Source organism: Suncus etruscus, chromosome 1 (genome assembly GCF_024139225.1).
Source record: "Suncus etruscus isolate mSunEtr1 chromosome 1, mSunEtr1.pri.cur, whole genome shotgun sequence".
NCBI classification, from domain to species: Eukaryota; Metazoa; Chordata; class Mammalia; order Eulipotyphla; family Soricidae; genus Suncus; species Suncus etruscus.
In genome coordinates this window covers 71,189,926-71,216,596 of record NC_064848.1, presented here as the reverse complement: position 1 = coordinate 71,216,596, position 26,671 = coordinate 71,189,926, and the positions used below count along the sequence as shown (strand labels likewise).

The 26,671-nt window shown below is 44.8% G+C and overlaps 1 protein-coding gene across 1 annotated transcript in view; it reads right to left on the bottom strand.

Annotated features, from left to right (window-relative positions):
- COL15A1 (collagen type XV alpha 1 chain) overlaps window positions 1-26,671 on the bottom strand; it is a 196,607-nt gene that overhangs the window by 80,259 nt on the left and 89,677 nt on the right. The window contains exons 2-5 of the mRNA XM_049772921.1: window positions 18,138-18,219; window positions 16,828-17,067; window positions 16,264-16,659; window positions 16,131-16,164 (exon numbers count right to left, since the gene is read on the bottom strand). Of these exons, the coding sequence (XP_049628878.1) occupies window positions 16,131-16,164; window positions 16,264-16,659; window positions 16,828-17,067; window positions 18,138-18,219 (752 nt within the window). The remainder of the gene's footprint in view (window positions 1-16,130; window positions 16,165-16,263; window positions 16,660-16,827; window positions 17,068-18,137; window positions 18,220-26,671) is intronic.

Here is a 26,671-nt window from a genome sequence, read left to right as displayed (position 1 = left end):
GAGGCTGCAGCCAGCTTGAGAAGTGTCTCTAAGGGCGGGCCAAGGAGACCAGAATTCATCCAAGAGGCCCCGGGGTGCCTGGGCAGGCTCCCCAGGAAGGCCAAGGCTGACCATTTTAGGAGGTGTCCCACCCCCCCCCCCACATTGCAAACTATCACTGCCTCTGGCACTCAAGGGTCCCCTGTCTTGGAGAGAGGGTAGGACTGGGATTTGGAATGTGGCATGAAGGCGGGACCCTGGCAGTGCCAGGAGACATATTTTCCCCTCGGCTCTTGGCATGCAGTGTCTTGGGTAGGAGCCAGTTGTCCCTGGGCAGGGAGAGGCCTGGGCACCCCCGTGTATGAGCCTGCATGTGCCGCCTGGGCCAGGGAAGCAGATGGACAAAAGAGCAGGGCTCAGAGGCATCGAGAGCTGTATCCACAGTGCTAGTGAAGGCCTGAAGAGTCAGGCTTGCTGGAATGTGCTGAGCAGGACCAAAGTCCCCATGTGGACAGCAAGAAGGCTCAGACCTGATGAGATTTGTGAGGGCCTCTAGCAGAACACACTCTGGATTTGGAAGAGTTGTAGACAGGAGTGAGTGTTCAAGGACACACTGTTCCTTGCAGCCAAGGGTGCACACTGTCTGCTCAGTTGCAATTGACCCCCTGCAGTGACTTTTGGTTCTGAAGGGGCATTTAGGTTGAAGGGAACCACCAGCAATGGTGACCCCACAGTTGTATCCAGAAAGACTCAGTTTATGGAGATGGAAGCCTAGCGTGGCAGTCTCCACGCTGAAAAAGAGATGAGGTCCAGGAGGGACCCCTAGAGCACACATCTCTCCCCACAGGAGCTGCAGAAGGACATGGAATTCAGTCCAGAGCTCTAGATTTGTATGGCCACTCATTAGCACATGGCTGTGGAGGGGGCGGGTGTCTAAGTTCCCTGAGCCTCAGTTTGCTAATCTAGATACAGAGACACCAGGGGAATAGCTCAGGATAGTATCAGGAGTCCACATCTCCTTCCTTCCTCCATCCCTTTTTCCTTCCTTTCCTCCCTCCCTCCCTCCCTCTCTCCCTCCCACCCTTCTTCATTATCTCCTTCCTTCTTACCTTCTCTTCCTCTAAATAAGAGATCAAGTCCAGCCTTTAAAGCTTGCACACAACTTGAGTCCATGCAGGCAGGCAGGATTCACTGGGGTGGAAATGCAGACAGCAATTCTCATGGCCTTTCCCCAATAATCTCAGCCAAGCCCCAGGACCCCCACCCCCATCCCCTTGGATCAGCTCCCTAACCTCTTGCTCCAAGTCTCCAGCACACTTCTCTTGCACAACACAAGGACTACTGCTCTTCACTTCTACCCCATCCCCTACATCTCACCCTTCCCTAAGCTCTCCAGAGGCCCAGTCCTGGGTAGGTGGTTCAGGAAATCCAGAGCCTACTCCAGGGCTATGTCATTGCTCAGGCCACACTCAGGTTTCCACGTACTCTCTTCCTTGTCTGGAACAGTACTGCCCTCTTCTTCCTTCCTTGGTTCCAGTCTAGGAGCACTCAGATCTCCTTGTCCTCCTTGTTCTCTATATCCTCTTTGGGAACAAGCTCTGGACACCCCAGCACACAGATCTTCATCTGTGCTCTTGGTCACACCTTTCCCAGGTAGAAATATCTTAAAATTTTAGAACTATCCTTTATCGCATGTAGTGTCCTCCATTCAGCTGTCTCCTGCTGGCGGCCTGCTCCTCATTTCCTGACCAGCCCACACCACAGAACTTCAGATGTGGTCTGCAGTCAAAAGAGCTTCAAAAACCACAAACTTGAGTCCCCTCCATCCCTTTGCCCCACCCCTGCAAATTTGTGCTTTAGCACTGTCTGGCTTTTAAGTCTCAACCTCGGTCCACCACACACACTATGATTCAGTACGCTAAACTGCATTGGAGCTGGCCACTGGAATTGGCAACTGAGCTCTAATCCTTAAAGGAAATGGCTCAGATTCCCTCCAAAGTGGAAGGGTATTTGGGCAGCAGGATGGTGACAGCTTATGGTAATTGATCCTTGTCACCCACACCATTATCCCTTTATCTGAAGTCTCCTGTGTGCTGGGCCCTGTGCTCAGGACATATGTAAATCCTCATCACAAGAAGTCTAAGACAGGAATGATTATTAGCTCCACTTTACAGATGGACAAACTAAGGCTAGAGAGAATCATTAGTGAACTGTCCAGGTCACCTCTGAGTCCAGGCACACCTTCATTCAAAAGCAGCACCCTCTGTGCTCATAGTGCCAGAACTTACCCACCACATGCAGAGAATGTCTTCCACTTCCAGGGGCCCCCATAACATTGGGGAGTTGGGGTGCAAACAAAGAGAAGCAGAACTCAGATAGGACCTGAAACCCAGCCTGTCTTCCCAGCTTCTTGGGGGGCAGGAACCCTATTCTGAATAACAATTCAAACGAGGTGGAAAGGGATTTCCACAAGGTAAGACTAATGTGGGACAGCTTGGAGCCAGGCAGTGGAGAGAAATAGCAGCTGTGAGTTCACAGATCAACCAGTAGCCTCTACACTGGAGGCAGGGAGAAAATTTGGGTACCAGGTGAGAAGGGAGACATTGACATGCCTACTGGGGAGAGTGTGGAAGGTCTGGCAGGGGCAGTGGTCTGGGAGGACGAACACTTTAGACAAGTTCCTCTGCTTGCAGTGGGATGTGTAAGAGGATGGGATGAGGGGTCCTTGTGTTAAGGGGCTGGCATAACCCACCCCAGACCTAGAGTTCTGGAGCTGGCACAGGACCACCTGAGATCACAGCACAGCAGGTGCAGAAACAACACGTGGGAGCAAAATGACAAGATTCTTCCCAGCAGATAAACATTTCTCAGCTCTCCATGTGCTCAAGCAGCAATAAAAGAGAAGACTAAGGTCGATGTCAGGTAGAAATGAGGGTGTGTACAGCATCATTCAGAGCACCCCAGGAACTGGGAACAACACACCTGTTATCTGACCATCCTATGATGGTCCCTAAAAAGATAGGGAGGCTCACAGCTGCATTGCCACCGTCCCACACTAGCAAACACCTTAGCAAGAAAAAACATTTCATGTCTTCAGTTTTGGAAGCACTTCTTCCAAAGGGCCATTTCCTCTGGATATTTAGACTTGAAATAAAATTAGCACATTTGTCACATGGAAAAAACTCTGTAGAAAGACATCATTCCTTCTCCATCCCACCCCCACTCTTGCTTTCTGTAGGAGAGTGAGTAATTTGGCATTTTAACAGGACCAGGGGAGACAGAACCTTGGTCTCCACTCTGCAGCCAATACTAGGAGTTGTCAGGCTTGAATACATGTCCTGATTCAATGTGGACGAGGGGATGTCACTACATACATGCAGGCAGGAATGAGAAGGACAGGCTGTGAATACAGAAAATAGGAGCATCTTGAAGGTCCCTAATATTCCTGGGGTGGCCCAGGTAACTCTCAGCCCTATGTAGCCCAACTCCATTCTTCAGCCTTTGTACTGAACTGTCAGTGGGGTTTCCCCAGTCCCCTAAGCACTACATGGAAGGTAAATCTCGCTAAACTAAAACATAAGCCAAAAGTAATATCCAATAACCACTGGTTCTAAGGATAGAATTATGACCCACTCTTTGGAGGGCTAGCATGCTGCCACCAACCAGTTGGCATGAGTAGTGAGAAAAGGGTAAAGTGGGAGTGGCAGGATCAGAGGTGGCTTCACAGTACTGCCCACACCTGAATGTACATGTCAATCACTGAGGAGCTCGTTCAAATGTGGGTTCAGTGGGTGGGACAAGAGAGCCTGCATTTTCAAGAAGTGTCCAAATGAGCTTATTATCAGTGCCCCTGGCCCACATTGAAGGATGCAGAATTGAAGAGTCCGGAAGAGACTGGGGGTGGGTTGGGGATGCACTGGGGATGCAGAGAATCGGGTTGGAGAGAAGTGAGGTGGGACACAGCTCTGGATGCTAAAATCAGAGATTGCAGGCGACATTGAGATGGCAGGGCTGGAAGAGAGAAACAGCTGTTGGGTTCCCAGTTTACATGGAGTTCTGCAGGCCATGTGGGTGGAATGACAGGAATTCACGTTAACTTGTCATTAACGTTCGAACCCTCTGTTCTATAGGGTAGCTGGGTTTTATAGCTTCCCAGGAAGGCATATTACAGCCTTATTTTTCCTGCAGGACGCAATTTCCAACCCTGCCGTATGTTACATCCGGGTCCTGCTGTCCTCTCCCCTAATCAGAGGATGACTTCGAGGGGTGGGTGGAAGGTCTCTGGCAACCAAGCAGAGGGAATCATACTTTTACCAGGGGTCGAGGGTTCAGGCGACAGACTGACTTTTTTGCTCAGATGTCCACAGTCTCAAGCTTTGAATGATTCATTCATGACTCTATTCAAATGGTCATTGTGTCCACTGGTTGCATGTCAGATGCGGAGGAAACATGGAAAAATAAAGCAGGGCTCTTGCCCTCCAGGAACTTTAGAGTTGTGGGAACAGAGGAGTAGGAAAAGCATCTTTCTTTTTCCAGGGCAGGCCTGACCTCACTTCATCTCTCTTCCCTTGGGGAATCACTATCCCCATAGACAAATTAGAAAGACAAGAAGAGGGAATACTGGATCACTGTCATTCAACAGAAAGAAGCAGAGCAGAAGACTAGAGCCCCAAAGCCAGGATCCCTGAACTCACTGCACAGGTGTGAAAGGCCTTTGCATTTGATCAGCGTTCAGGGCCAGTGTGACTGGGGCCCCCTATGTCATGTGGGTGAACAGGCACTTTCTCCCTGGCAACCTGGGGTTGCCACCTCTGCAAAAGACCCCCGAGGCAGAGTGGTGGGGTGTCAGCTGTGGTTCATCTTCAAATCTCAGCAAACACTTTGAAAACCACAGAAGGGAAGATGACACATCCATCCTGGAAATGGGGAAGAAATAAGATCAGGGTTCCTTGTGAACCCCAAAGTGGGTTCTGAGTGTAACTAGCTACCTCTGGACACCATCAACATCCTCACAAATTAAATTCAGCAGTTTGTTCCCTGATGCCTACTGTAACCTTGCCCCCAATTTCCTATTCCCTAACCTCTTCTTTTGAGATGTTAATCCCACCTGAATGATGAGACCCCCCCCACATCTGGGATGGTTGGGCTATTTTGAATAATAGAATAAAAGAGTGCCTGTGGGGAGGCAAGAGAGGATCAGCAAAAGGCAGATAGGGAATTTAGCAGAGAAACAGCAGAGAGCGCTAGACGGAGAGACATGGGATAAGCAGCATAGGAGGAGCAGCAAAAGGCAGATAGCAGAAAGTTAATCTGAGAAGCAGATGTGAGGAAATGTACATGGTGGACAGGCTATGGAATAAAGCAAACTGACTCTGATGAAACTAACTGACTCTTGTGAATTATTTCTCCGCCATCATACCTCATCATCGGACCGGCCAGCCAAAGGGGCTAGAGGTGCCATGCCAAGTGGACTTTATGCTTTATTTTTATATGTAAATCAACACCTACAAAGCAAAGGTACAAGCAAATGCAAAATGAAGGAGTTCAGGGAATTGGGCAAGAGGTTCTTGATGCTTTGATAATGTGCAGTTTGTAGCACTGGTGATGGCCTAGCTCCTTTGTCTACTGTTATGCTCTCCCTCCAGATTACAGAAATAGCAGCTGTGGACAAAGGTGAGTAGGTACTATTATATGCTGTCCAAGAGGGTCAGTGGCCACAGCTTTTCCAAGGAGGTCAATGAAGGCTGGACAAATGGGCCCTCATGCCATTCTGACCATTTGCCTTAGGAATCTGTTCTAGTCTTAGAAGAGTTTATAGACAAGAATAGGGTCCTCACAGAGAAACTTAGAGCCAACAACTGGAAACAGCCTACAGGCCTAAAGGGGGCAGGGTTTTAAATATGGGACACTCACACAATGAGATACTATTTTAATTACAAGGGATGTAAGGGAAGAATAGTAAATGTTCCAGAGGAAATGTCTAAGTAATTGTTAAAGGGAGGAAAAGCAAAGAAATAAAACACAATGCACAGTATAATCACTTAAAAATAGACAGTTGGAGGGCCAGAGTGATAACATAACTGTAGGGCATTTGCCTTGCAAGCAGCCAACTTGGGACCTACCCAGGTTCAGTTCCCAGCATCCCATATAGTTGCCTAAGCCTGCCAGGAGTGGTTTCTCAGCAAAAAGCCAGGAGTAACCCCTGAGCACCACCAGGTGTGGTCCAAAAAGCCAAAAATAGAAAGAAAAAAAAAAGAGGAAAATTTGACAACTGGGGGCCTATAAAATGGTTCCCTGACAAAAGTCACTGCCTTGTCAGCAAAAAGACATGAGTTTGATCCTTAGTGATGCCCACATGTGCTGAGAGTGGTTCTGGAAGCTGTGGTGTAGGGGAGCTTTGGCACCATCCTAAAGTGCGCAACCTATTGAGCATAGTAGCTAGGCATGTGTGAGAAAAATCAAAAGTGTGCAACTTGCAGTAAGCAGCACTAACTTAAAGATGTGTGAACCCTTTGGGGCTGGAGTGATAGTGGAGCAAGTACAGTGTTTGATTTGCACATGGCTATCCCAGGTTTGACCCTCAGCATCCTATATAGTCCCTTGAGCACTGCCAGGAGTGATATTTGAGCCAAGAGTAACTCCTGAGCACCAGTAGGTATGACCAAAACCAAAACCAAACAAACAAAGAGATGTGTGAACACTGTGGCTAAGAAAGTAGACTTTGGGAGCCCAGAGCAAGTCTAATAGCTAAGAGAACAAGCATGTAAGCACCACAAGAAGAGTCTGAACTCCCAAAGATGGTGTGGTTTCAGGACACCCCACACTAAAATCTGAGAGTGCATAATGCCTTTACAGTAATCCCACTCTGTGGTCTTCTCCATGGAGAGGACCCTTTAACAGGGTTGGTGGGTGGTATCAGTGAGTGAGAAAACATAGCTATGGAATCTTAACTATAGCTATTGAGAAACATTGCCTGTATACAGGGACCTTGACATCACAAACCCTCATTTTTCAAAGGCAAATTCTGTGTACTCATTAAGGCATAAAAATAAACTTGAGATTCCATAAATGTTAGCTGTGTTTATATGAGTCATCTTTTGAGGAAATAGTATGTGATCACTTAAATCTTTTGTGAGGAGCCAGATAGATAGTATAGTGGGTAAGTCATGTGCAGTGAATAAGAACTTAAATGTTGCTGACGTAGGATTGGATCCCCAGCATCGTTATATGGTTCCTGAACTCCACAGGATATCATCACTGAGCACAGAGTCAGGAGTATGCCCTAAGCACTGGCAGAATGTAGCTCCCCAAGCCAAAAGCAAAATAAAAACAAATGTACAAAAGCTCACTTCTTTTGTGCCTACTCCAGTCTCCCAGATTTTGGTGTTTGTGGTTTGGACCACATGCAAGGCCACGCTGGGGATGGATGGTGAAGGGGTCATTCCCTGAAGTACTTGGGGGACAATATAGAGCACCAGGGATCAAACTTGGGTCAACAACCATCCGCAAGGCAAGTGCATTGTACTATCTCTCTGGTCCCTGAAGGAGCCTTTTAATTGGTCCCTTTTAAGTCATTGCAAGATAGCAGTGACCATTGGAGCAGTGATTACGAAAAGAATGCAGCTCTCTGCAGGAGAGACCCAGGAATAGAATCCCCACATCTCCCCACAAGTCCAGGTTCCTGGTGAAATTAAGAGACAAGACTAAGGACCTTTAGTTTTCCGACCTGTTCAGTCCTTTAAATCACTCGTGGCATACAACAAGTATGAAATGGGTAGGGCTGGATTAGACTGCACTGGATTTGTTAGGTTGGGTTGGGCTGATTGAGTTGGGTAATGCTGGATCAGTATAAATTGAGTAGACTTGAGTAGACATGGGGATATGGATCATTAGGTGATATTTCATTCTAGCCTTTTCTTCTCTCCATTTGGGGTTCATCAGAGAAGGGGATCAGTCAGCATAACTGGCAACTTCCAATACCCCCAATACATCTTAGCTCCCATGGCTCTGAGTCAATAACCCTCGCTAAGCCTCAATAGCCTGCTACTTTGAAGCCCTAGTTCATCTGTTCTCTGATACTGATACACCTGGTGTTTGTGGAAGAAAAAAGAAGGAACCTCAATGTAAGACTCTGCATTTGTTATAATATTCATCTTCCCACAAACACCATGATATGTGAAATTTAATAAATTAGCCTATTCTAAAGGATATATGGATCAAAAGGTTGATGCGTGTTAAGTAAGCCACAGCCAAGCATGAGCCACCAGAGGTAGACAGTATATGCCAGCATTGCATTAACAATGGAGGTTTGTAGCTTCACTTAACAGATTTTAAAAATATTACAACATAATAATTATCAAGATCAGTTCGGAATGTTTTTTAATCACACATGCATAATAATGACTAATCAGCACTGCAGAGATTCTGAAAAAAATTAGTCTATGGTTAAAGGAGAAAATAGCTACCATTTTAATTAATATTTTGGACCATCCAAGTACCATGTTGGAAAAGAGCTGAATTTAGATTACACACTAATCAAAGGTTCCTCTTATCTATCTATCTATCTATCTATCTATCTATCTATCTATCTACATACCTACCTATCTATGTTTATCTGAGCCATATCTGGTGGCACTCAGGGGTTACTCCTGGCTCTGTGGTCAAGAACTACTCCTGGCAGGCTCAGGGGACCATATGAAGTACTAAGGATTGTTGACCGTATACAAGGCAAATGCCCTCCCTGCTATGCTATCACTCTGGGTCCATTTTGTTTATATATTTGGTTTGATTTTGGAGCTACCCCTCGCTGTGCTCGGGGCCTACACCTGGCTTTTCACTCAGGGATCATTTCTGGCAGGGATACTGGGGACTTGAAACTAAGTCAGATATGTGCAAGGCAATATGTCCCACCCACTGTAACTGTCCCTCCAGCCCCTCTAAGGTCACTTTAAATGAGGTCAATCTGTGCTCAAAGAAAACTGGGAAATAGGGGCCGGCAAGGTGGCGCTAGAGGTAAGGTGTCTGCCTTGCAAGCGCTAGCCAAGGAACGGACCACAGTTCGATCCCCTGGCGTCCCATATGGTCCCCCCAAGCCAGGGGCGATTTCTGAGCGCCTAGCCAGGAGTAACCCCTGAGCATCAAACGGGTGTGGCCCAAAACAAAACAAACAAACAAAAAAAACTGGGAAATAACTTCCACTCTTTAGCCAGCAGAGAAAAGGTAAGTGTATATAACTTTAAGTCAAATGGAGGTTATCAGGAATCAGATGACTAAATGAGAATAAGCTGGAGAGTATGTGTTATTTGTCATTAGATAGAACGGGGAAAAATAAAGAGCAAAATAACACTTGTGAAAATTCCAGCCTAACTAGTTTTTAAAGTTATTAATGGAAGGAAAACTAAAAGCCCCACAATGTGCCTGATTACTCGACCAGGGTCATCCTAGAGTTGTGGGAGAATCAGGAAGACCCACACTACTGACACAACAAGTTCCTGCAGCCTCTCCAGATCCTCACCAGGCTGGGCCCAATCCCTTTATCATGCCTTTGAGTCACTGCATATCTGGAGCCCATCCTACCATACCCTCCCCTGGGGTCTGTGGTTGGACAACATGAGTCCCTGTCCCACAAAGCTCCCTGGTTGGTAGAGCAAGCAGGTTTCATAGCAGTTATGCTTTAGCCTGAGGAGTCCTGGAATGGAGGAATGAGGAGATAGAACCCTGAGGAAAGATACCCAACATGCCCAGGAAACCTGCGTACCCTCAAGAGGAACCTTAGGGGATGAAGGGGGGGGGGAGGTTTCCAGGTGGTTAAAGGAAAGGCACAAGGTAGCACCTCTATATCTTGTTTTAAAACATATAGGTAGGTAGTCAGGCATGGCCTCCACTAAAGAAGGGTTCTGTGACAAATAATACAAAAGTACAGTGGGCAAGGCACTTGCCTTGCATATGCCCAATCTAGATCCAATTCCAAGCATCCCATATGGTTCACTGAGTACTGCCAGTAGTAATTACTGAATGCAGAGCCAGAAATAACTCCTGAACATTGCTGGGTATGACCCAAAGACCAATAAAATAAAATAAAGAGGGATCTTGTGAATGTGGAGACCATAAAGGGCCCTTGGAGGCAAGAATATAGCAATGGGTACTCAGGGTGCAGTGAGAACTGTAGCAGGACAGCCCCTGAAGAGGTTGATTGATGGAGGGATGGAGAATGAGGCCCTTTTCTTCCAGCAACATAGTAATCCCCCAAAATATTTACATACACAACAAGAACCTAGCATAGTCTTTAAGCTAGAGAGTCACATGAGTTAGTGCATTCATCTAAGTCATCACAGCTATTGAACCAGCCCTGAGTTTAGATGGGCGAGTCTTCTTGGGAATATGCAGTGAAAGGAAACAATTGAATGGAATGTTTCAGGCAGCAGTGCTCATCCTAATGACTAAATAGCCAAAGTCCACATGGAGGCCTGATCCATACTCTCAAGGTATGCTCATAGGAAAGAGTAAGATATAAACATATTGGCAGAGGATGAGGGAATGGAGGTGCTTGGAAAGACAAATGAAAGGCTGTGAGGTAGGATTAAGCAGAAGATTCATCAGAGAAATAAAGAAAGATACCCTGAAGTCCATGCCACTGGAGCTGGAAAGCAAGAATTGGCTTTAAAGAGACAAGTGGCAAAAGTTCATGTGTGTTTGGGGAGCAGGAAGGGGTTCCACAGTGTGTCAATAGGGTTCAGACTCTGCTGGGGAACAGTCAAGTGAGATGTGACACTTTTCAATGTCATATAAGGCTAAAACATATAAGCCAGGAATAACAGTCCTACATACATTCATACCTGTCACCACCTCTAACAGTGAATCAGAGGCATGGCATGAGGAAGAAAGGGGTGTAAAGGAAAAGTTTCCCCTGGATTTGCTAACTGCCCTAATCACCTACCCCCCTTCACAATTCTGGGAACTTAAGTTTCCCCTAAGTTTCCTGATCATTCACCTACCTTCACAATTGTGGGAACGTGTAGACCCAGTTATAGTTTAACTTTCTTTCTGTTCCTACATGGTTTCAACCTGGTCATGTTAACCCTGTAAGCTTGCACCTGTACCTTGCAAAAATGTGATTGAGCAAATGCCAGATGTCATGTACTTCCTAAAGCCAATCAATCTACTGTACCTTTCTATTGTTTGAAATACTATATACAGCTTGTAAGCTCATGGCTCAGGGCTGGCAGTTTCTAGCTTATGCTGGATTCTAGCACAGCCCCTGCATGCTTGTAAGAAAATAAACCCCCTGTTTTTGCATGAGACTGTGGTCTTGGTGTCTTTGAACAGCGCATCATTCTCCTAGACTTAACAGGGGGACAGAGATGTGGATTTTCAGGTTGACTCTTAACTACTTCTAGTTTACTCAGAACAAACCAGAAGCAAGAGTGAGATGATGAGAGGAAAAACCAGAATCCACTTGGCTTCATGCTCAGAATTCTCCCAAGATCTATAAAGGGCCAACAAGTATGTGGAAATATGCTCCGTGTCATTAGTCATGATGGAAATGCAACTTAAAACACAGTGACAGCACTTCCCACCCATCCAACTGACCATTCATATTTATGAATGGTGGCTATTGTGATCTACTTTGGTGCCTTCTTCTCTTTTTCTTAAGTGATTGCTGCAAATATTATTTTTCTAACCCTGGCTGAGTTTTTTCTTGGCTGTTTTTTTTTATATCAGACTAAAGAGGATAAGTTCTTCCTAAAATGTGAAGTTTACATCCTAAGTGGATTTGATTTTTGTTGAAGGCTCTTCTTGCATATTGTCATATGAATATGTAATTATTGTATCAGTGGTGAATTATGTGGACATATACTTTACAGTGATGTGATAGGACTCACTTTATCTCAATTTATAGAGACATGGGTTTGAAAAGTAAGTTGAAAAGCAACAAAATGCAATTTCCTTTTCCCAAAGTGCCTCTGAATTTCTTAAAGTAAAACAGAAAATGTTTATTAAAATGTGAAAAAAGAGGGCCCGGAGAGATAGCACAGTGGCTTTTGCCTTGCAAGCAGCCGATCCAGGACCAAAGGTGGTTGGTTCAAATCCCGGTGTCCCATATGGTCCCCCATGCCTGCCAGGAGCTATTTCTGAGCAGACAGCCAGGAGTAACCCCTGAGCACCGCCGGGTGTGGCCCAGAAACAAAAACAAACCAAAAAAAAGTGAAAAAAGAGAAAATAACAGGTATAAATAAGGGTGCAGAAAAATAAGAATGCTTACACTATACTGATGGCATCATAAATGGGGCAGTCACCATGGAAAAATATTTGGGGAGTTCTTCAAAAACCAAGTGTAGAATTACGACACGGCCTAGCAATTCTATGTCACCCAAATGAACTGGAAGTGAGAACTCAATCCAACCGTTGTCTGCACACAAGCATAATAGTTTATGTTTATAAGTGTCAAAATATGGAAAAAATCCTGACTTGTCCCACCCACAGAAGAATGGAGAAACTAACTGTGGTATGTCCAATTCACTGGATAATATTCATCCATGAAAAGAAATGCTGTACATGCGCAACTACACCATGGAAGGTCACATCTTCGAGGTGAAAGAAGCCAGACATGAGTTGTCCCATATTACAGTGTGATTCTTTCTAAATGAGAAGTCCAGGGAAGGAAACCCACAAAGACAAAAAGCTCTTGAGTGGTTGGCAGGCTGGACAAATGGTTAAGAGGGGACCAAAGAGTAGCTGATTAATGCAAAGATGCCCTTCTTTAAAACAATAAAGGTGTTTGGGAGCTAAGTATATTATGGAGGTACAATATAGTCAATGTCCAAATGTTTTCCAATCATACACATAAAAATGTCTTTTTTTGCAGCCAGAGAAATAGTACAATGGGTAAAGTGCTTGCCTTGCAGGCAGTCTTTAGATTTGATTCCTGGCATCCCATATGGTTACCTGAGAACGCCTAGGAGAGATTTCTGGGTACAGAAGTAGGAGTAATTCCTAAGCATCACCAGGTATGACCCCAAAATAAATAAAATGACTTGTTTTATGGTATACAAATTGTAATTTGGGGGGTTGGGCCATACCTGGCAGTGCTCAGGGGTTACTTTTGGATCTGCGCTCAGGAGTTACTACTGGCAGTCTCAGGGCACCAAATGGGGTGTTGGGAACTGAACCAGGGTCAGCTGCATGTAAGGCAATCCTCCTAATCATTTTACTATTACTATGGCCCCACAAATTGCATTTTAATAAAAAAAAAACAGAAAAGCAAATATGGATATCCAGCTGTCCAATAAATGAGAAAAGATGATCAGCTACCATATATTTATATATAAATATATTTACTATATATTTATATATAAACAAATGAAGAGTATTATACATTGAAACTGTAATACATGCATACCCGCTACAAAGCTGGAGTTAAGCCTGATGACATGATTAAGTGCTGGTAAGGATGAGAGGAAAAGGAGCTTTTTCTCTAAGGCTAGTTATTGGGGAGCAGTATACAATTATAAAGAAGGTTCAGGGGAGGACTTGCCCCTAGTAACCCAACACTTCACTTCTAGATATATGATCAATGGAAATGAACATTTAGGTGAGATACATAGAGTGTTCAATGGGATTGACTCAACTACTATAAGAGACAGACAAGAGATGGTATCTGTGCACTAAGGAATACTGTACAAAAATTAAGATTCATTAACTATAGCCACATGCAACTACATAAATGAGTCTCAAAAACATTCACCAAAATAAGTCAGACAGCAAATAATACAACCAGCATGCATAAAGTTCAAGTCCAAGACAATTTTAGAATTTGAAAGGGCAGATAAGGCATGTATTTTTACTCTTTTATTTGCTTGCGGGCTACCCAGAGGTACTCAAGCCTTATTCCTGGCTCTGTACTCAGGGGTCATTCCTGGTGGTGGTGATCAGAGGACTTTATGGGGTAAATGGGATTAAACCTGGGTTGGCCTCATGCAAGGGTACAAGACACTTGCCTGATCTAATGTACTATCACTCTGAACCTTGTTCACTTCTTACTTTTGGGGCCACCTGAGGCCATCCTAGTGATCTCAGGGCCACTTCTGGCAATGCTCAGGGGACAAGATGAGGTCTTAGGGATTAAGCCAGGGTCTGCCATATGCCAGGCAAGTGCCTTAACACTGGTGCTATCTCATCCCCTCAGAACTGCTGATCCTGGTTCAATCCCCAGCACCACATGAACATCATAGGATGCAGCCCTGGAGAACTGAGCAACATAGGGTGTGGCTCTGGAGGCCCCCCGGCACTGCTTCAAATAACCTCCAGCAGAGCAGAGCCCAAGCAGCACCAAAGCTCAGCACTAAAGCTTACATTAAACTTTGGGACAGATTAGTTCACACTCACAAGGAGGGGTCTTTAGGCCTCTGAGCACTGGGGGGGGGGGGACTTCCATAAATCAAGAGGGCAGAGTCACGAATGTAGGGCACATGCTTTAAATTTTGAAATTCAAGATTCTGGATTTGATCCCCAGAGAGAGTTGGGCAAAAACCTAAAACAACAACAAAAACAAGGATGATTACCCTATAAGGTCAGTCAGGGGCACCATTTGGCTCAGTGGGAGTGGGAGGGGACTTACTGAAGTGAATTAGTTCTATATATCTGCACTTTATTATCAGGAATAAATTACTGGTGACACTACTCCCTCCCTCTATACCCCTTCCAAATTCCTTAGCACCTAAATAAGAGGTAGTTCCAGGACTGACTTGGCTAGCTTAGCCCTGATCCATTAAACATACCTAGATCCACCCAGGGGAACGTGTGTCCCAGTGACAAAGGTAGAACAAGAAGACCTCAGGAGTTGAGAAGTCTTGGGGCTCTGCCTCAGTGTCTCCACCAGTAGTGCAGAGATATTAAGAGCCCAAATCCTAGCATCCTAGAGTGATGATGATGACGGAATGAAGGGGATAGGAAGGTGCCCATTTCTCTGCATGCACAGATGAAGCAGTTTGCCCAAACAGTACAAAGCCACTTGCAAATTTGGAAGGATAATTGACAGGTCTGGGAGGATTGCCAGGGGCAGCCAATGGGCTTTCCTGGTTCCTGCGATTCTCTGGGCCCTGAAACCCAAACACAATCATGTATGTAATAAAGTTGTTTAAATAAAAAAATTTAAAAAAAAGAAGAAATGGGAGCTGAACTAGACTTCCTCTGTGTGTTAAACAACAGATCGCATTGGGGGAATAGAATCTGGGACCACAGGGGCACAGAAAAGCTGCAGCACTCCTTCCCCCAAATTTCTCTTCCTTTGAAGGGAGGAAGGCTGAAGATTGTACCACAGGTCCCCAAAGTCAGGGCTCAGAGCTGCCCTCTGCCGCTGAGTTGGCAGTTTCCTGTATTGCAGCCAAGCTGCAATGTTCCAACGTAGGTGAGAAAGCTGAGAAGCCAAACAAGCTCTAGATGCTGCCCTTTGATCTGTGAAAAATGCCAGGCTGGGCATCAGAGCAGGAAAAACTATGTCAAGCTGTTCCCAAAAAGACAATGGTCTGGGCTTTCCCGGCTTCCTCTGGCACACAGAGGGTTAAGCAAAGCACCCACCCAATCCCATTTCCTTCAGTGGTGTGGGCCTTCCCTTCTCTGAGGCTCAATTATTCTACTGTGGCTGTACACTCTTCTTCTAAACCCCAAAGGGGCTGGGGGGCGCCTGCTGGGAGCCCTCTTGCAAGATCTGCCCTGGAGAGAGAAGGTGGAGCTCAGAGCTGGACTGGTCACTTCTCTTCCTCAGCATCCCTTTCTGTGACAGCACCACTTTCCATCCAGCTATTGGCTCGGCCATGCTGAATTCCCATCAATTCTATGTTGCTCAACATGTGCCAATGTGGAAAGTCATTATTTCCCCCCACCCCAATTTTTAATATAGAGAATAATCGATTACTCTCCTTTTTGGGTGGAGGGAGGGGGATGTCAAAACTGAGTCACATAAAGGTAAAATCCCTGACCTCAACTCCAAGCAACGGCTGCTGATTGGCACCCATAACCAACATCAATTTTATTTTCCTTTTATCATTTAGTCCCATTATTCATCCCTGAGACCTGGTGGGGGAGAGGGAGGAAGCTCGGGGAATCCTCTAGCGCGCTCATTCCAGAGCATTCCCATCACCATGGGACGCTACCCACGGTGGATGGCTGCATCTCCCCAGATCTGCGCTAGATTAGACGAGGCAATCCCGTCCCGTTAGTTCTTAGAAGCGAAGGTACCAGGTGCCTCCACACCTGTGCGCGGGAGGGCACCGGTCCGGCCCCTACCAAGAACGAATTCGTAGTAGCACACGCCAAGGCGAGGAGAGGGAGCTCCAGGAAAGCGGGCGCAGTCCCTGGTGCCCCAAAGTTTCTCTCAGCCAGAAGCAGGAGGAGCCGCGCCCAGCTAGTCACTTGGAGCGAAAAGGCAGAACTTTTGCTTAGGTTTCCCGGGGTAACCCCGGAGCCTCGCGCAAGCAAAGCAGCAAGCAGGGGGAAGAAAGCGACGGGGCAGGAGTTGCCGGGGCGCACGGAGGGCAGGGCGGCGGGGCCACCACTCCCTTTTATGTCCAGGGATGAGGCGCGCACAGCTGCCGCGCCAGCCACGCCGCCCGACCAACTTAACTTCTGCCGGTGCCACCCGCACCCCGGCTTCCTTACCTGCAGCCCTGCTCCGGGTAGCAGCTGGAAAAAGCGCGCAGACCGAGAGCACCAGGACAGGTCGCCAGCACGAGCCCATCTTCCTGCAAGAAGTGGCCAAAGGAGAGAGAAGATGAACGGGCGGGCGTGGTCCGAGAGGCTTGGGGACGCGGGGCACCGGCGGGGGATACGGGGGGCGCGGGTCCTACCTACCTGGACTCTTGGGCGCGCGTGTGCCCAGCCCTGCCCGCGCGCTCCGAGCCCCCGAGTTGGTGCAGGGTGCGGGCCGTGGCGCGCCGCTCGCCGCTCGCTCGCCCCTTCTTCGGGAACAAAGGCGGCGCTGGGCAGCGCGGCGGCGGGCAGACTCCGGCTCCTGCTCGGCTTGCGCCTGGCTTGAGTCACCCGCGCTCTGTAACTGGATTCCACCTCGCCCTGAGCTTCCCCGCCGCCCCACTCGAAGCAAAGGGTGGAGCACTCACGCCCTGGGATCCCCGTCGCGCCCCCGCCTCCTTACGCCCCTTTCCCTTCAATGGGTTCCGGCTTCCATCCCGGGAGCCTTAAGTAACCTTTGTGAAAAAGTCTTGCGCTTTTCATGAGATGTGCAACCCCCCCCTTGCCCCCTTCCAATCAACCAATGGAATCCTCTCAAAGGCCAAGAAGACCAAGAAAGAGCGCAGAGAGGTGGTGCCACTGTCCCAAGAACACACAGTTGGACTGAGCTCTTTACTCAGTTAGCCTTCACCAGCCCGACTCAGGAATGGAAGCCCACGAATGGCTGGTTTCAGGAATGTCAGATGTGGTGGTACCAGCTCTAAGAAAAACCAGTAAAGATAATCCTTAACTTGCTCCCAAACTAAGGTTTTCCTCTCGCCTTTGCCTGTCATCCCTCACGGAAATGAAAACTCTAAGAGGACAGCAAGAGTTTTATTGTTTATTTTATTTTCTCCCTTAAACGTGCCAGGCTTAAAGGGTTGGAATGCCTACTTTGGATGCAGGAGGCCAGGCTGGGATGAGATTCTGGGCATCTTATGATCTTGGCGAGCATAATCAAGAGCCTGGAGAAGATCCCAGCCTGGCCCTGTGTGGTTCGAAACCAAATCAAAACAAGCAAACAGCAGCAACAACAACCACCAGACGAATGCCAGGTGATACTGCTAATCATTGGATGGATTGAACACTGAGGGGGCCCAGAGAGATAGTACAATAAGTAGGTCATTTGCCTGGCATCTGGCAGACCTGGGTGGGATTCCCTTGTACTTCCTATGGTCCTCCAACCATCTCCACCACCTGTTGGGTTGCTCCCTAAGTACAGAGCCAGAAATAAGCCCTGACCACTGCTGGGTGTGGTACCCAAACCTACATAGAAAATAAATAAATAAATAAATAAATAAATAAATAAATATAAACACTGTCTGAGGGGGGACCTGAGTCCAAGCAGTGGGATGAAATGTGGGGGAACAAGAATCAGGCTAAGCCCCTACTAGAGCCATCCATAGTGCAGAGAGGGCACAGGGAGGACTAACCCTCCTGGACTCAGCAGCACCCAACGCCAGCAGCAGGTTCACCCTCACCTGGTAGTTTGTTACCAGGTGACACACTGAAGGCCTATGTGAGAGGAGGTGCCCTTGTGAGGGACTGACTGAAGGCGATCCAGCAAGCCCTAGGAGCCTCCCTCTCCAGATCGTAGAGTAGTCATGGCAGGTCATGGTCTCTAGCTCTGCGTTCTGAACCTGGCTTTCATGTGATGCTACTTTTCTCGAGGGTGAGTTACTGGCTGCCTAGTGCGAAAGCTATTAGAAGTAGGCCTGTGGAAGAGATGGAATGAGTGTGGAATGGGAGTTCACATTCACAGAGCTGACTACGTCTGTGCCAAAGGCTTATCTACTCCCCACAACAAACCTGGAAAGGGCATGTAGCATGACCTTCACTTCATCGATGAGGAAGTGGAGGTTTCCAACTGTGCCCAGTGTGAGATTTTGTTGAGTGAAGTCAGAAGAAGAAAGATTAACACAAGATATCACTTATCTGTGGTAAACAAAATTGTATTAGGAAATGTAGTAAAGTGGGAAGATCTAGAGCTCCCTTGATCCCAGAGTTTAGGGAGGAGAAGGGCAGAGAAGGAAAGACGTCAAGGCAGGAAGAAAAGAAGGGAAGTTGTGGAGGAATAGGGGTCGGCCTTTGAGTATACTTGTGATATGGGAGCGTGGTGTAACTGTACATCCGAAGCACAAACTCAACACTGAAAACGAGATCTAAGCTTCAACCACCAAACGTTGTAATTTTCCAGTCAAAGTGGCAGGCAGGGGCTGGGGAATAAAGGTAGAGGGTGATGGAGTATGTGAACACTGGTGGTGGGATTGATGCTGAAATATTATATGCCTAAAACTCAGCTATCAATAGCTTTGTAAATCCTGGTTCTTTAGTTAAATAAAAAAGAAACGTAATATGTCCAGGAGCTGTAGAAGTAGTATAGTGGGTAAGGTACTTGCACTTTACCTTAGTACACCATATGAACCCTGGCACACCATATGATCGATTCCCTGAGCCCACCAGGAGTGATCTCTGAGAACAGAGCCAGGACTAAGCTCTAAGTAACACCAGGTGTGGCCCCTCAAAATAAAATAAAACAATTAAAATATATGTCTAGGGTAGTGCTAGATAGGTGCCAACATCTTCTTTGCCTGAGCTTTTTACCACTCATCTCACTTCCTGTCTGTGGAGCACAGGGTCCTACCAGTTCCTTTGCGCCAAACGCAGTTGTTCAGGGTGTTCTTAGGGGACCATATCCAAAACCTGGATTCTAGGCTGGTTTTGACCTGGATACAGATGAGAGTTGAGCAAAACTGGGCCCGAGTATCTTGCCTCTCTCTGTATATTGTGGTTAGCATGAGCCTGAAGCATCTGAGTCTCTAAGAGGAACCACTGTCACACCACACTGTGTTGGTCGCTGGGTCATCACCTGGATGTGAGGTAGTGGGCCTGGGATTCCTGCAAAGGGTCTTTGGTAAAAGGAAGAAATCAGCGTGGTCTGGAGAAAACAAGTGCATTTCAAGATTGGGGGGGTCTTCAGAGAGTTTGGGGAGCAGCAAATAGAAAGGAAGAAGAGATCTGTGGGAAGCATTGTCAGGGAGGAGCAGCAGAGCTCAGGCTGCTTGATGGCCAAGCAAAGAAGCAAATAAAGGTGATAGAAAGTAGAATTCTTTAAGCTACTTCAGAATCCCAGAGCATTTTCCATGACAGAAACTATTAGAAACCTGATTCGTCTATCTCCCTCCTCTTCTCATTTCATGGATGGAGAAACTAAAGCCCAAGGAAAGAGACAGACTCATCAGAGATGACACAGGGCAGGCCTCAAATTTTGTTGCCAAGTTCATATCGTCAAATCCTCCTGAAAGGTAGTGAATGCCTAACAGAGAGTTAGAGGGTGACAAGCCAGAGGTATATAACAAGCCAGATCCTTGTGGCAGGGTGAATCTTACAGAAAGAGATTCTACTGAAAAAGAGCAAATTGGCAAAGTATGGATGACAAAGGGGGTCTCACTTCCTCTTGTTGGGAGGATGCAAAATTTTACTGAGCTAGAAAGCATTCATGAGACTGTTGGGTGCAAGACTATGAATATTAGTTTCCATTATTAATGTCTGTTGTGCTTAGTAGGGGTCATAGAAGGAAGGGCAAAAGGCATGGCTGGCTAGAGAGAATCTAGATCCCTGACTCAACCCTCAAGATGTTGAGAAGTTAGAAGCCAAAGAAACTGTACAGCTGAGAAGGGCCCATGTGGAACTAATCCACACTGCAAATGCCCTCACAAAAGCGCGAGTGTCAGACTTTTTTCTCACTTTGCCTGCATTCCCGCAGTGGAATAAGATTTCTTCCCTTCTTGCAGCCATTTTGGGCTAAATATAACCTGATTTTATTCTGAGTCACTACCTACAGACTACAGTTCCTTGTAATGTACCTCATCAATTGAAAATAGAATTGCCTTTCATAGAATCATATTTTTTAATTGCTTAGAAAGAGCCGCTGGGATTATATAATAGTTCTATTATTCCGTTTGACAGTTAGAAGCTGGACTTGCGCGTGGGTGGCCACACTCCGTTTTGTTCAGCCTCCTGAGGGTGAATTACCAAATTAAATTAGCTAACAAAGTTTGATAATTAGATGATTTTACAGAATCAAAGATATAAAGTTTGCTTTTAAAACTTTGGGAAACCTGGCAATAATGACAGACTTTATGAATACTGATGTTCTGTAAGAATACTGACATTCGGTCTTTCCAGTTGGAGTTGTGGATAAGACAGACTCTGCTGGGCCTCTTAAGCTCGGCAGACATTTTGGGGCTTCCCCGGGCTTGCTTCAACCTGGGAACTTTGATCTTCTCTGGCATTCATCCCCTGACGGCTTGCCTTGGCTGAGGTGAGTGTTTCCAGGCTGTAGTTGCAGATAAAGCTGACTCTGCTGGCCCCCTTAAGCCCACCTATAAGGGGTAGAAGCAGAGGAGCGGCACTCCACCTAGCCAATGAATACCACCACAACACATAGAAAAACCCACAGCATAAGCGTGATAATGGGGGAAACTACGCAGACCAACTTCAGCCATAGAGAATGAAGATGGAAACTCTGATGACCCAACAATGGCCAACCACCTAAGCAGTCTTTCAGAAATGGAGTTTAGAGAAGAAATAGGGAGGTTTCTCACAGAACTCAAAGAAAGTATAAATCAGAACACTAATAAAAATCAAGAGAATATGAAGATAGAAATCAGAAAACTCCAAACTGAAATATCAGGTCAAATAACAGGTCTGAAAAACTCAGTAGACGAATTGAAGAACATAATGGATGAGCTTTCAACAGGTTAAAAGCAGCTGAGGATAGAATTAGTGCGCTGGAAGATGAGATGCATAACAACTTTACACAGCAGAAGAGATCGGGGAAAAAAGCCTTAAATCAAAGGATCAGACAATGGAAAAATTACTCAAAGAATATGAGCAGATGAAAATAGAAGTCTTTGATAAGCTCAACAGAAACAACTTTAGAATCATTGGAGTCCCAGAGACCCAAGAAGAAAATCTCCAGGAAGAATCAATAGTCAAGAACATCATCACAGAGAAACTACCAGAGCTAAAGAAAACATGTGACCAAATCCTGCATGCCCAAAGAGTACAAGCTAAAAAAGACCCCAGGAGAAACACCCCAAGACACATCCTAGTCACAATGATGAATCCCACAGATAGAGATAGAATACTGCAAGCAGCAAGATCGAAAAGGGAAATTACATTCCAGGGAGCATCCTTGAAATTTACAGCAGACCTGTCATCAGAAACACTCAAGGCCAGAAGGCAGTGGTCGGATATAGTGACAAAACTCAATGAAATAAATGCTTCGCCAAGAATACTACACCCAGCAAAACTCACTTTCAGGTTTGAAGGGAGTATACATGGCTTCACAGATAAACAACAGCTCAAAAACTTTACAGACTCAAAACCAGCCTTAAAAGAAAAACTGAAAGATCTATTCTAAAGACAAGAAAAAAAAACCCACCAAACTTCTACACAAAGATGGCAATAAATCCCATGACAATTATTTCTTTCAATGTCAATGGACTAAATGCACCCATTAAGAGGCACAGAGTGGCGAAATGGATAAAAAAAAAAAACTGAAGCCAACCTTCTGCTGCCTACAAGAAACACACCTGAATAGTCATAATAAACATAAACTCAAAATTAAAGGCTGGAGGAAAATCACTTAAGCAAACAACACCCTTAAAAAAGCAGGGGTGACCATACTAATATCAGATGACACAAACTTTATACTCAGAAAAGTTGTAAGGGACAAAGATAGATATTATGTACTAATCAAGGGATTTGTACAGCAGGAAGAAATTACTCTCTTAAACATATACACACCCAATGAGGGACCAGCAAAATATTTAATACAATTGTTGACAAATCTGAAGAAGGATATCAATAATAACACAATAATTGTGGAAGACCTCAACACAGGCTTGTCAACACTTGATAGGTCGACCAAATGGAAACCCAACAAAAATATACTAGACCTGAAAAGAGAAATGGAAGAAAGAGGCCTAGTAGATATATAGGACACTCCATCCTCAGAAACCTGGATACACATTCTTTTCCAACGTACATGGGTCATTCTCCAGGATAGACCACTTGCTGGCACATAAAACATACCTCCATAAAATCAAAAAGATAGAAATTTTGCAGGCTACCTTTGCTGCCCACAAGGCTCTGAGTTAGATGTGAACTACAAAGGGACACAGAAGAAACAATTTAACACCTGGAAATTAAACAGCCTACTACTGAACAACCAGTGGGTCCGAGATGAAATCAATGAAGAGATCAAAAATTTCCTGGAAACAAATGACAATGAAAACACAAACTATCAGAACCTATTAGATACAGCAAAAGTGGTACTGAGAGGAAAATTTATAGCTTTGCAAGCACACATCAGGAAGGAAGAGCATACATGAATAGCTTAATGACGCAGTTTATAGAATTAGAAAATGATCAACAAAAGAAACTAAAAATAGGGAGACAAAAGGAAATAACAAAGCTGAGAGCAGAAATCAATGAATTGGAAACCCAAAAAACAATCTGAAAGATCAACGAAAGCAGAAGTTGGTTCTTTGAAAAAATAAACAAGATTGATAGACCATTGGCAAAACTCACAAAGCAAAAGAGAGAGAGAGAAACTTGATAACACGTATTAAAAATGAAAAGGGGGAGATCACTACAGATACTGTAGAGAATCAAAGGGTATTCAGAGAATACTTTGAGAAACTCTATGCCACTAAATATGAGAACCTGGACGAAATGGATAAATTTTTGAACTCATATAACCTTCCATGGTTGAATAAAGAAGATGTAGCATATCTAAACACCCCCATCACTATTGAGGAAATTAAAATTATAATCAAAAATTTGCCCAAAAACAAAAGCCCAGGTCCTGATGGATTCATGATTGAATTCTTTCAAACCTTTCAAGAGGAACTACTACCAATCCTGGCCAGGCTCTTTTATAAAATCAAAAAAAACAGGAACACTTCCAAATAGCTTTCATGAAGCCAACATCATCTTAATACCAAAACCAGATAGAGATGCTGCCAAAAAAGAAAATTACAGACCAATATCCCTGATGTACACAGATGCAATGATCCTCAACAAAATCCTGGCTAACAGGATCCAGTGCCTCATCAAGAGATCATTCACTTTGATCAAGTAGATTTCATCCCAGGAATGCAAGGCTGGTTTAACATCCATAAATCTATCAACATAATACACAACATAAACAACAAGAAAAATAAAAATTACATGATCATATCAATAGATGCAGAAAAAGCATTTGATAAGGTTCAACACCCATTCTTTTTTTTATAATTTTTTATTTTGAATTATGAGAACAAAAGATGCAAAGAAAGAGGATAAGGTAAAGTTACAGTGGAAGGACAATTACCCATAACATAATTATCAGAAGAAGTCCCCTTGCTGATATCTTAACTTTGAACTTTCAGCCAAAGAAAGTTAAGATAAATAAAACAGAATCCATGTGCAATTACTTTGTCCCTCAAGTTCCCAGATTGTAGCACATTATAATATTTCTTAACAGCACACAGGGCAATCTAAAGCCATCAAATTTACATAACTCCTTAAACATTAGAGGCATAGTATTTTTTACATTTCCATGTACATGCATATTAGCTTAAGTTAACCTCAAATTTTAAGTGGGTGCATTTTAAGGATTAGAGTCAAAGGAGCACAGTAAAAACGGTGTTAGAGTGGCAATTGTTGTTTGCATAGGCCCACCAAAATATGAGAGGCATGGAAAGGAATAACCTTGGCCTAAATACAAAGAGATCCTACCCCTGAAGTTTCCTGGCATAAGACCAGCTCTAGGCCTCAGGCAAGTTATCGTTTGATCCAAGACATTGTCCGTAGCGCCAACACACTTATCACACAGTCTCTGTTGTTGGTATCATGTTTCTGTATTAAAGATTCTGGAATCTTCATGTCCTACATTGAAGTCATGATGTGGAGTGCCTTCTCGTTTCACCTCACCATGAAAGGGCAATGCAGGAAGCCCTGTCCTGTAAATAGGTTGTTGTTGTTAAGTCTTCTCAGTGTTAAGGGAAGTCTCTTTTGAGCAGGACGTTGTCTGAGCAGTGGTAAAGTCTTCCGTGGTAGAGGATTGCTTCCAGGTGATGTTATAGACAAACCTCACCATTAAGGGGCAATACAGCAAGCCCTGTCCAGTAAGCAGGTCATTGTTCTTGTTGTCTTCTCAGTGTTAAGGGGTGTCTCTTTTGAGTAGATCGATGTCAGAGCAGCTGTAGGGTCTTCCCTGGTATAGGAATGCCTCCGGCAACACCCATTCTTGATGAAAACTCTCAGCAAGATAGGAATAAAAGGAGCCTTTCTCAATATAATTAAAGCCATCTACCAGAAGCCAGTGGCAAATATTATCCTCAATGGAGATAAACTAAAATCTTTCCCTCTAAATTCTGGTACAAGATAAGGCTGTCCTCTCTCACCACTCCTATTCAACATAGTACTGGAATTACTGGCTATAGTGATTAGGCAAGAAAAAGATATCAAGGGAATCCAGATAGAAAGGAAGAAGTCAAGCTCTCACTGCAGATGACATGATACTCTACTTATAAAACCCTAAAGACTACCAAAAAGCTTCTAGAAATAATAGATTCATATAGCAAAGTGGCAGGCTACAAAATTAACACACAAAAATCAATGGCCTTTTTATACACTAATAATGATAGGGAAGAAATGGATATTAAGAGAGCAGTCCCATTCACATTAGTGCCACACAAACTCAAATATCTTGGAGTCAACCTGACTAAAGATGTGAAGGATCTATACAAAGAAACCTATAAAACACTGCTCCAAGAAAGAGAGGACATGCAGAAATGGATTGGCATTGCTCATGGATTGGCAGGATCAACATCATTAAAATGGCAATACTTCCAAAAGCATTGTACAGATTTTTTTTGTGTGTGTGGTTTTTGGGTCACACTCGGCAGTGCTCAGTGGTTATTCCTGGCTCCATGCTCAGAAATTTCTCCTGGCAGGCATGGGGGACCATATGGGACGCCGGGATTAGAACTGATGACCTCTTGCATGAAAGGCAAACGCCTTAACTCCATGCTATCTCTTCGGCCCTGCATTGTATAGATTTAACGCGATTCCTTTAAAGATACCCATGACATTCTTCAAAGAAGTGGATCAAACACTTCTGAAATTCATTTGGAACAATAAACAACATCGAATACCTAAAGCACTCCTTGGGAAAAGGAATATGGGAGGCATTACTTTCCCCCAATTTTAAGCTGTATTACAAAGCAATAGTTATAAAAACAGCATGGTATTGGAATAAAGACAGACCCTCAGATCAGTGGAATAGGCTTGAGTACTCAGAGAAGGTTCCTCAGACATATAACCACCTAGTTTTTGATAAAGGAGCAAGAAATCCTAAATGGAGCAAGGAAAGCCTATTCAACAAGTGGTGTTGGCACAACTGGTTAGCCACTTGCAAAAAAGTGAACTCAGACCCCCAGCTAACACCATGTACAAAGGTAAAATCCAAATGGATTAAAGACCTTAATATCAGATCTGAAACGATAAGGTATATAGAACAACATGTAAGTGAAACACTCCAGGACATTGAGACTAAAGGCATCTTTTAGGAGGAGACAGCACTTTCCAAACAAGTGGAAGCAGAGATAAACAGATGGGACTATATTAAGCTGAGAAGCTTCTGCATTTCAAAGGAAATAGTGCCGAGAATACAAAGGCCACCCACTGAATGGGAGAAATTATTCACCCAATACTCATCAGATAAAGGACTAATATCCAAAATTTACAAGGTACTGACAGAACTATACAAGAAAAAAACAACTAACCCCATCAAAAAATGGGGAGAAGAAATGAACAGACACTTTGAAAAAGAAGAAAGGCAAATGGCCAAAAGGCACATGAAAAGATACTCAACATCACTAATCGTCAGGGAGATGCAAATCAAAACTAC